General features: G+C 34.9%; 1 protein-coding gene across 1 annotated transcript; it reads left to right on the top strand.

Annotated features, from left to right (window-relative positions):
* Positions 1-224: 224 nt before the first annotated feature.
* Positions 225-4,777, top strand: LOC111453426 (alanine--glyoxylate aminotransferase 2 homolog 3, mitochondrial-like). Its single transcript, XM_023094524.1, has 9 exons — positions 225-583; positions 1,007-1,237; positions 1,939-2,109; positions 2,674-2,817; positions 2,899-3,078; positions 3,175-3,400; positions 3,500-3,613; positions 4,349-4,435; positions 4,531-4,777. Exons 1-9 carry the CDS (start codon positions 353-355, stop codon positions 4,572-4,574), a joined length of 1,428 nt encoding a protein of 475 aa, XP_022950292.1. The 5' UTR covers positions 225-352; the 3' UTR covers positions 4,575-4,777.
* The last annotated feature ends 6,613 nt before the right edge of the window (positions 4,778-11,390 follow it).

Genomic DNA, 11,390 nt, shown 5'->3' with positions numbered 1-11,390 from the left:
AATAATAATAATAATATAATTTTTATATTTGGAAAAGTATAATATTAATACGTTTGTAAAATTTATAGGAAAAATTAAATTGGTAGATTTAAAATTACGAAAACTAAAATAAAGAAGAGTTGGTTGTTTAATATATTTAATTAAATTTAAATGATAAAATAAGTAATTTCTGACTCAGCACGCTGCCTTCCCTCCACCGCTTTCCCTATATAAACGTTCCGTGGTTTGGCCATCGCAGTTCACTGCTCGTTTTCTCTGTCTCTCGTTCTCTCTCTGTCTCTCTCTCTCTGGCTGTAATTCAGGCACATTTCTTGAATTTTTTAGAAGACAGAAGAACCCGACAATCGCTTCAATGCAGAGCTTCGTTCTCAAGAGATTTTCAGGATTCAAATCCCTTTCCCGCCTCCGTTGCTTCTCTCAGTCCGCTCATAAGGAGGCTACTCTTCACAATGACGTCGCTGTTCCTTCAATTCCGCCCTTCGATTACTCCCCTCCGCCCTACAACGGCCCTTCCGCCGATGAGATCCTCGCCAAGCGGAAGGAGTTCCTTAGCCCGTCAGTGTGTAACTACTACCAGAAGCCGGTGAGAATCCTCGATTATATTATGTTTATTGTTTTTTTTTTAAACATGTTTATATGTATGTTTGTGTGTGTGTGTGTGTCGATGATAGGATAGGATCGTCCATTTTGTGTTTCTGTCTAATTCTGTTTTTCGAATTACGATTTCGAACTTTTTATTGAGTTTTTCGGGTTTTGAATGGTTAATTTGTCTCCTACTGATCGTTCGGAGGATCTATGCTTCCGTTTTGCCTCCATTTAGGTTTTGTAATTACGTACACTCGTATTTGTTCTGATTTCCTTCTCTATTTTTGCTTGTTTTCCGTAAGAAATTTGATTGAGAGAGAAATCGATCTGATTTGATTTCTGTTTCTTTCTATCACGTTGCTTCATCTATCTGCGTGTTTATTTGGGAGGACTAATTCTTTTGGACTGTCTATTTCTATAGTTGCTTGTGGTAGATGGAAAGATGCAATACTTATTCGACGACAAAGGGCGCAGATATCTGGACGCTTTCGGCGGGATCGCGACGGTTAACTGTGGACACTGTCATCCGGATATTGTGAACGCGATCGTCAATCAAACCAAGCGCTTGCAGCACTCCACTGTTCTCTATCTCAACCAAGCCGTCTCCGATTTTGCTGAAGCTCTGGCTTCGAAGTTACCCGGAAATCTTAAGGTTCGTAAGTGCTTTCTTATTCCTCGCCCAGAAAAATTAGTGATACATGGAAAGAAGAATGATATTAACGCTTTCACTGTTGCTTGTTTTTAACTATTAGTCATCAATAGAAATCACATAATTTATAGTGGAAGCCATCTGCCAACATTAATTTTAGGCCATATAAGATACAGACAAGCTCTTTGGTTGTCGTATTTACAGTTGTAGTTCAATGAATTATAGTGTTAAAAACAGAGTCGTATGACATTCATATACGTATTATAAATCAAGCAATAAGATATATATAATGTATGATGGAATCTCGATGTATTCTGGCACTTTACATCACCAGCGATATGAATCAGCAGTATTTAAATTAAAGATGAACATGTTTCTTTTTTACCTAGCTAGCTTGTCTTGTCTTATATGTTCTATTTTAATGTTGCAATTATTGGCTTGATGAGACAAGAGCCATGTGGTTTGGTTCTGTAAATTATCATGCATTTAGGTAAATGAACCACTTGGATTTTAGCTAGAAGAATCAAATGAATATAACTAGAATTGCACTTACTGGGTAATTGTTACCCTTTTTTTTTCCTCGCTATCAATGATATCAAACACAAGTCCTCGATCTATAACTCGTGTTTATAATAATGATGATGATCCACTATAGCTAAGAAGTTGAGTATTTGAGTAACATTTGGAGCTTCCGATTTGGTTAGGTGGTCTTCTTCACCAATTCTGGGACGGAAGCCAACGAGCTTGCAATGATGATGGCTAGACTTTACACTGGATGCCACGACATAATATCGCTAAGGAATGCTTATCATGGAAATGCAGCCGGGACCATGGGGGCCACCGCACAGAGCATCTGGAAGTTCAATGTCATACAGGTTTAAGTCACCTCTGTCTTTTCATTTGTCATTTTTTTATGAATACAAATTGGGTATTTATTTAGGCCAAAGTGCTTCTGATTGTGCTTTACTGCTTTTCTTGCCGCTTGTTTTTAAGTTGTTTATGCTTTACCTTTGGGAAAATTATTGTCGTTCCCCAATACTATATAAGTGTATTGAGATGGCGACTTCTAGTTCCATATCTTAATATGATGTGGCGATGATTACGACCGCTATTTTTATCCCTTAAAGAAACGAAGACGTGGTTCTCTACAAAAAGTTGTTAGAACTCTATAAAATATTTTTGTTTACATTATCAATTTCGTCGTTATCATCGTCCCAGTTTTGTTGTACTAAAAAAATTGAGAAATCCGTGCAATTTTCGTCTGTGCCCACCTTATCTGTAAGTTTAAGATAACTTGATAAGGTATGGGTCACTGTTCATCATACTTGTTCTTTTAATCCAAGGGGATGAACTTCCATGACTTTATCTAGCAATAAAACACATCATACCTAATTATCATAAGGATGATTGTTTGACAACATTACTAATCATGGAAACAGAGTGGAGTTCATCATGCTTTAAACCCAGATCCATACAGAGGTATATTTGGTGCCGACGGCGAGAAGTATGCAAAAGATGTGGAAGACTTGATTGAATTTGGAACTACCGGTCAAGTTGCTGCTTTTATATCTGAAGCAATACAGGTAACATTTCTTTCTCTCTCAAGTACATTCAAATGACTGGTTCTGGTTCTCAATTAAAATTTTACTATTGCTACGACACAGGGAGTTGGGGGTATCGTTGAATTAGCCCCTGGTTACTTGCCTGCAGTGTATAAGTCCATAAAGAAAGCAGGAGGACTCTGTATTGCCGATGAGGTTCAGTCAGGATTAGCCCGCACTGGGAGCTTCTTCTGGGGATTCGAGTCCCAAGGTGTTGTTCCTGACATAGTGACCATGGCAAAGGTTAAATTTCTCTTCCCTCTGAGTTAGAATTTATCTGCGTGGATGCATGGCATGAGCTAATCTCTAATTATTTCCTTTGTGTTTTTTTCTACATAGGGCATTGGCAATGGCATTCCCCTTGGGGCTGTAGTAACCACTCCTGAGATAGCAGAGGTCTTGACCCGTAGGAGCTATTTCAATACTTTTGGTGGAAACCCTGTCTGTACTGCTGCTGGACTGGCTGTCTTGAGAGTGATTGAAAAGGAAAAGCTTCAGGAGAACGCCCATGTCGTTGGCACTTATCTGAAAGATAGGCTCATTGCTTTGAAGGACAAATATGAAAGTAAGAAAATGGTTACTTGCCTATTTGAAATGTTGAAAGAAAATGGTTTTTGGTTGGTTGATTGTTGAAGATTAGATTTCCTATTTTGAAACCGTGCAGTTATTGGAGATGTGAGGGGAAGAGGACTGATGCTAGGTGTTGAACTTGTGACTGATCGTGAGCTGAAAACGCCTGCAAAAGCTGAAACTTTGCATGTGATGGACCATATGAAAGGTTAGCCACACTAAACAATATAGATTTCTGTTATAAATTACGAACATTTACCATGGTGTGATATTGTCCTCAAAGTTTCAAATGGTTTTGTCCTGGATTTCTTCAAAATGCCTCGTATTATTAGAGATGTATTCCTTACTTATAAACCCCATAATTAACCCCTTAATTAGCCGATGTGTGACTCCTCTTCCAACAATCTTCAACCATTCTCTTCTCGAACAAAGTACACCATAGAGCATTCCCTGAGGCCTATGGAGCTCTCGAACAACATCCCCTTAGTCGAGGCTCGACTCCTTATCTAGAGCCCTCGAACAGCATCCCCTTAATCTAGGCTCAACTCCTTATCTAGAGCCCTCGAACAAAGTACACTCTTTATTCGACACTTGAGTCACTTTTGACTACACTTTCGGATCCCAACTTATTTGTTTGACATTTGAGGATTCTATTGACATGGGTATGTTAAGGGAATGACTCTAATACCATGTTAGGAATTACGAACCTCCACATTAGTATATGATATTGTTCACTTTGAGCACGAGCTCTCATGGCTTTGCTCTTGGTTTTCCCAAAAGACCTCATACCATTGAAGATGTATTCCTTATAACCCATGATCAACCCCTTAATAAGCCGATGTGGGACTACTCTTCCAATAATCCTCAACAACTACATATCATAACAAGATGATATATTATTTATTGACTCTACTTATCATTGACGTTTTACTCTGGAATATAGACTTGGGAGTGCTGATTGGGAAGGGTGGATCCTATGGAAACGTGTTTAGAATTACTCCTCCACTCTGCTTCACCAAAGAAGATGCAGGTATTTTGTTTTCTAAACCTATTTGAAATGACTTTTTAAGTAGTTTCATTTCAAACTAGTTATAAGTCGAGTGATTTGGAACTTTTTGGTTACAGATTTCGTGGCGGATGCAATGGATTACGCGATGTGTAAGATGTGAAAGTTGGGAAGAAAGCATGAATAAGCAGGCATGTGATCATGAATAAGCAAGCAGGCAGCTAAACTGGCAAGTGTATCTGTGTTTGTTTGTATGAAGTGAAGGCTGTGTTATAGGAAGCATTAATATATAAGTTTGTGTAGAGATTTCTACTTGTTGGTTGGTTGGTTGTGTTGGCATTATATGAGTCAACGCCTCGTTGTCTCTTCGCCTTAAATGCATGTCTCCCACCCTCTCTGTCTATCTCTCTCTTATATTTTGTCCCATGATTTAGTATTTATGATTTTAAATTTGATTTTTCTAAAACTCTTTTACATTTTTTTTTATCAGATTTTAAATTCATTTAATCTGATTTTAATACTCAATCAAGTCTTCAACACTTAACTTATTATGTGTTGAATAGTATACTTTATTCTATTTTAATTTAACTCAAGCTTATCTAAACTTTATGATTTTTGCTATTATTTCATATTTTATATGGATATGGATTTTATTTTTATTTTTTGAAAGAAACCATGACTTACAACTTGCCCTTTAAAATTTAAATTATTTACTTTTAAGTTCAAAAATATCGTCGTATAATTTTATTCATATTTACAAATATTTTACCTAATATATCCATCACATTTTATCCAGCTGTCATTTTAGCTATTTCAATTACAAATTTTAGTTTATTTTATTCATTGTTATTAAACATTTACTTCTAACTTTACAAAATTAACTTCCACGTATTCAAAGCAATAAATATCGAAGAAAAAACTACAATAATACTATAGTTTTATGGGTGAAAATTCAATTTAAATTTCAGGTTCAATAGATTTCACAAACCTATTATATCTTTAGGATAAAGGATATTAATGATATTTGACAAATTCAACCTAACCCAACTAATGTAAGTTAACAATATTTTTTTATTTTTTAAAGTCAATTTCAAAAACACTTTTTTATTTCAATTTAATTGAATTATATTTAAATATTATCTTAAAACTTAAATAAAAATACAAGTTTCAGCTACCAATATTAAATAATAATAAATAAATAAAAGAAACACAGAAAGCCACAGTCCCCACCATATTTAAAGAAGGGAGAAAAAAAAAACCTCACAAACCCTAAACCCTAAACCCTAAACCCCAAATCTCCAAACACCAAACACCAAATCTCATCAATTTTTGGCCTTCCAATCTTATTCTATGCTTCTCCCATCATAAAAAATAACAAAATTAAATTAATTAGAAGCTATAATAAGTGATATAATTTACACTTTCATCATAAATTGACGTGACAACTTATATATAAAATCTGATTATAACAATAATTTCAACCATCACTTTGAAAATTATACAAATTTTCAAAAAGGATATAGATTCGTTTAGAGCATAATTCAAAGTTTGGTTGAGTAATTATTTAATTTTTATTTTTAAAATTTAAAAAAAAAATAGTGAAACTACTCCATCTTCCTAAATCGGAGTGACTTCAAAAACCGCAATCAATTCCATCAGATTACACAAATTCCAAGAGAAAATCAAACAAACACGAAAGAGTAAGCAGAAACAAAAAACGAGAATCCTATTGAAATTTGTTGAAAATCAAATCAAAGTGAGCAGCAAGAAAAGAAAATGAAGCAGGAGGAGCGACGATGATATCGAGAGTCAACGATCGTTGCGAATAATCATCAACGACATTGTAGAGTACCTTTCGGAAAGCTGTACGGTTGGGCGGAGAAACCAGCGGGAAAATCTGATTGCGGAGGCGGCGACGGCAATGAGATCGGTGATTAAGATCGAAACGTGACGGAAGATTAGCGAGGTTTTTCTGAGAGCCACGCACATCAATATCGTGATGGAATCCCCAAATCTGGAGGACGACATTCCTTCTCTGCAACGCAACCCTATGCACGTTCTTCTCTATCTCTCGTTCTCTCTCCTCTTCTCTGTTTCTCTCACTTGTTTTTTACTTTTTGAAGTTTTCATTCAACTCCGCGTCAATCACAAGAAACTGAACCATTGTTTAATTACTACGCTACCCTTCTCCATTATTATATGTTTTTTTTTTTTTAAATAAAATTTATCGATGATTTAAATTGATTCAACGTCACACGAGAAATTTGAATATCCGATCTCAAAATAATTATGATACAATCTTAAAGCAAAGTTGATGACGGTGAAGAGTCGTATGATTTGGATGGATATGTGACACTCGACGTTCAAAAGGGTGAGAGTTGGTTTGAGTATGTAATAGTTTTATAAAATCTGTAGTCGTTAAAAAATTTGTGAATCCCGACAAGTTGTTGGAATGTCAGGATTCACGCAATCCTAATCACCTACTTTTGGTTCACCCAATTCCTTCGATCGGATTTTTTTTCCGTCGATCAATATTGAATTTAGAGCCTATTTTTTAGAGTACCATGCGAGCTTGTGCAACCCAATCTCTTCCTGCATGACCCAAGTCTCTCCTTATCTCAGATTGCAGTCCTAGCTTGTTCGTGTCGACCCACGTTGTCATTTAGCATGTTGCACTTTCAAGTTGATTCTCAATGTGTGTCGTGCAGATTTATATGTAGAGATTAAATAGTATATGGTTTAGTCTTATATAAACTTATCGTATATGATACATTGGCTAACATATTTTTGCATTAATTATTTGGATCAAATCGTTTATAACAATTATCGAGATAAAACACTCAAACTTATTCATATATAATAGAAACTTCTCCCGTGTAGCAATCACATATTATTCAAAATTACATTAATAACCTTGATTTTTTTTTACAATAAATATTATAAATAAAAATAATTAAAGTAGCTATTAAAAATTAAATAAATAATTATCAGTATTATGGGAAGATTAATGCACGTGTCATGAAAGGATAAAGTACCCAAAAAAAACCCAAACTCTTCCAAAACCAAACCGACCCAATCGACTACCAAAAAAAACCCAAAATCAAGCATGGCTTAAACCAACCGTACGGACTCGGTCTTCCGGTTCAGCGGTCTTTCCCATTTCGGGTTTTTCTTGCGGGCGGAGTTCGTTGGGTACTGCTAAGACATTCCGTTTGGACAAGGCCGCCAAGAGTGGCCCATATTAATCATTTATCGGCCCATTAGGCCCATCAAAATTAGTTGGTGGGGCCCATTTAGTTTATTAGAAATATCACAGGCCCATTAAAATCCCTCCATGCCAGCATGAGTAAAGAAGACAGACCAATCATTAAGCTTCACGTTCCCAATACACCGACCCCCATCGACAGCTATTGGTTGGCTGTCACGCATAAACCCACGTGATTTCTGGAGCTCTTGCTCACAGCCTCGCACGGACTTTTTTTTTTTTTTTTTTAATTAGAAAGAAGCATTAATGACCTGGAAATTAGCTGACGAAATGAGATGGGACCCATCAAATGATGTACAGTGGTTGGTAATCCACCAATAACCAACCCCAACTGTTTGATCTCGCCGACATGTCGGCCAAGCCCGTTGTCAGTATGGGCTGGAATGCTATTTATTTCGGCCCATCCATAATTGTTCTAATTACGACAATTAACTGAAATTGATTGTCTTAGAATCGTTATAATTATTGTTATGGTAGAAGTGATATATTAATTCACACTAATTTTTTTAAAATATAAATATTTACGTATATTTTACCCTTTGAATATAACCTCTCACGATTTTGCTTTTAGTTTTTCAAAATGTCTCTACTAATGGAGATTGTATCGCTCACCCGGCTCAAGCTCACAACTAGCAGATATTGTCCTTTTTTAAAGCTTTCTTTAAAAAACGTGTATGTTAGGGGAGAGGTTTCTATACCCTTATAAATAATGATTCGTTCTCCTCCCAGATTAATGTGGAATCTAACAATCCACCTCCTTTCAGGGCTAACGTACTCGCTGACATTCATTTCTTTTTCCAATCCATATGGGATCTCACAATCCACCCTCTTTGAAACCCAACGTTCTTACTAACATGCTACTCGGTGTATGGCTTTGATACCAACTGTAACGGCCCAAGCTCACCACTAACAGATATTGTCCTTTTTGGACTTTTCCTTTCGCGCTTTCCTTCGAAGTTTTTAAAATGCATCTAGCAAGGAGAAGTTTCTACACCCTTATAAATATTGTTTCGTTCTCATCCCCAGCCAATGTGAGATCTCGCAATCCACCCCTTCGAGGCCCAACGTTTTCGCTGACATTCGTTTATCTCAACAATCGATACGAGATCTTCTCATATATATACTCATGATCTTCCTCTTAATTAACTCATACAAGACTCGAACAATCATTAACAGTAAAGGAGAATGAAATATTGAAATAAATATAGAAATTTTGGGGGAAAAGAAAGTCAAAGATGAGAGTAGAAAGATCATAGGATACCAATCAAATCATAAGGTTTGATTGGTTAGCGTTAGCTGTAATATTGAAAGCACTCGAATATTACCTTTCCCTCGTGACCTATGGAGTTGCGTCACGTGCATGTCTACCCACGCACAGTCCCACAGCGAATTTACCATCAATTTTAGTTTCTAAATTAAGGCTTTGAATTGACTGATTTTTTATTAATTATTTTAAGAAACAATAATTAACTATACAATTAAAAAACATTCACTATCACTCTTCCCATCTTTTATTTTTATGCTCAATATGCTTTTATTCTTTTAATTATTTTTCAGTTTTTTTAATTTTTATTTTTAAAACTAGTTATGTGTAGAGATGTTCGTCTTACTCGTGGAGCTGGAACTCTGTGAGTGCTCACCCCGAACGGGATTATATCCTCCGTCTCAGCCATGCTTAATATAAATATATTTTTAATGTATATCGTACCCTTTAACAGAGATTAATTAATTTATTTATTTTAAGAATTTAATCGTAGTATTTATAAAAATTAGATTATAATATTAAAATATGAAATATATTGATTTATTAGGATTCTTTTTTATAATTTATAATAATAATTATATTGAAAAAATGAAAACTATAAAATAACTATTTTTTTCTAAATAATAAAAATAGGGAAAAATTATTGGTAGGAATTCCCGTCCTGATTCTCGAAAAATAAATGAGAAATTTCGCATGGATGGAGAATGAAATAAGTGACGGAAATGGAGATGGAAAAGGCTTCCTCATTCCTGTCTTGTCCCATGAACGTCTCTAGTTTAAAGGCTTGTGAGGTTGCTTGCCAAAAGCACTCAAAAGGGTAGCCTTGGCTTCAATCTCATGCCCAAGAAAACACGAAAACTCTTCCAAAAAGCGAGTGACCGAGAATTATCAAGTCTTATATTAGTTGAAAGGAGGAACGACGATACATAATGGGTCAAAACGAATAATATCTGCTAGCGAGCGGTGACTTAGACTGTTACAATTGATATCAGAGTCAGACACCATACAGTGTGCCAACAAAAACATTGAGCCTCCAATAGAGTGGATTGTGAGATCTCACGTTGGTTGAAGAGAAGAACAAAACATTTACTATAAAGGGTAAAAACCTCTCTCTAACATACCCGTTCTAAAATAGTAAAGCTAAAGCGGACAACAGAAACTTTCGGACATTTATCTTTATCAAATTTCAAATAATGCTATTAAAAAATGGAAAAGAATATATGGTGGAAATAAACACATTTAAATTGAGGGTTTATATTGTTTTATTTTATAGACCCACGTGGCTATTATAATGCCACCTTTTATTTAAATTCTCATTGGCTAATGCTTACGCACCAAAACTGACCTCATTCTTCTAACCCAAAGTGGATGACTTTGTGACCCACAATCCCACCATTATATTGACACCACACCCCATTAATCAACAATATAACGTCCTAACTTTCTAAAATCTCAGACTTATTCGGACGTGTTATCAATATGCATGTTCACGTCATTTTAAACTAGAAAACATGGACGTTACTAGATCTCATATTGGTTGGAGAGGGTGACGAAACATCCTTTGTAAGAGTGTAGAAACATCTCCCTAATAAACGTGATTTAACATCATCATGCTAATAACGATAAGTAACAGGTCAAAGCGTACAATATCTACTAATGATGGGTTTGAGTTGTTACAAGATAAGTCAGTAGTGTGCACTGAATTTCATTTAGTAGTTGATGGGTAAGTATTATATATATATATATATTTTTTTTTTTCGTGTACAAAAACTATGTTATTACAAATTTTTTGTTTTAAACTAAACGTGTAATTCCATATCTTCATTTGAAAATGTCTTCTTTTAAATTTTATGCATATAAATTATTTAAGACATGCATGTAGTGCGTCTCTAACTTAGGTAATAAAATTACGGGCGTTACAGTTGATATCAAAGCCCTATACTTAACATACTTCCACGATCCTCCAATAGACATACCATCACTGCCAGGTATGTTTTTTTTTTTTAATAATAATTAATTTCGTTAAATAATGCATATGATCACGTCTCTAATTTAGATAGAAAAATTAAGTGCGTTACAAAAATAGACAGAAAATGATGAACTTTAATTAATTATTTTGATTCAACATGATATTGATAATTAATATACACTAATAAGCCAACTAATGTTGAATTAAAAGTACCCAAATTAAAATTAGTGGCATTTTTTAAATTAATAAATTAAAGAAAATAGGTACAAATATAAGAAGACAGATAAAAGAGTCCAAATTATATAAATGGGAGTAATAAAACAAATAAATACAGCTTTCCAAAGCTGACACCAAACTTCTAGTTCTGCCCAAATCCTAACCTACCTATGTTTGAAAATGCCCAAATAAATAAATAATCTACTATAATATACTAACTTACCCGATTCGATATCGTTGGTTGTGAATATCTTCGTGGAAGATA

Source organism: Cucurbita moschata, unplaced genomic scaffold (genome assembly GCF_002738365.1).
Source record: "Cucurbita moschata cultivar Rifu unplaced genomic scaffold, Cmos_1.0 Cmo_Scf00015, whole genome shotgun sequence".
In the NCBI taxonomy this organism is placed as follows: Eukaryota; Viridiplantae; Streptophyta; class Magnoliopsida; order Cucurbitales; family Cucurbitaceae; genus Cucurbita; species Cucurbita moschata.
This window is presented reverse-complemented; position numbering and strand designations above follow the sequence as displayed.

What these genes read in the sequence shown, in the direction of transcription:
- LOC111453426 (XM_023094524.1), top strand. Translation starts at nt 353, where the DNA reads ATGCAGAGCTTCGTTCTCAAGAGATTTTCAGGATTCAAATCCCTTTCC. An exon ending in AGTTACCCGGAAATCTTAAG is followed by an intron (nt 1,238 to 1,938) that starts GTTCGTAAGTGC and finishes CGATTTGGTTAG; the next exon opens with GTGGTCTTCTTCACCAATTC. An exon ending in GGAAGTTCAATGTCATACAG is followed by an intron (nt 2,110 to 2,673) that starts GTTTAAGTCACC and finishes TCATGGAAACAG; the next exon opens with AGTGGAGTTCATCATGCTTT.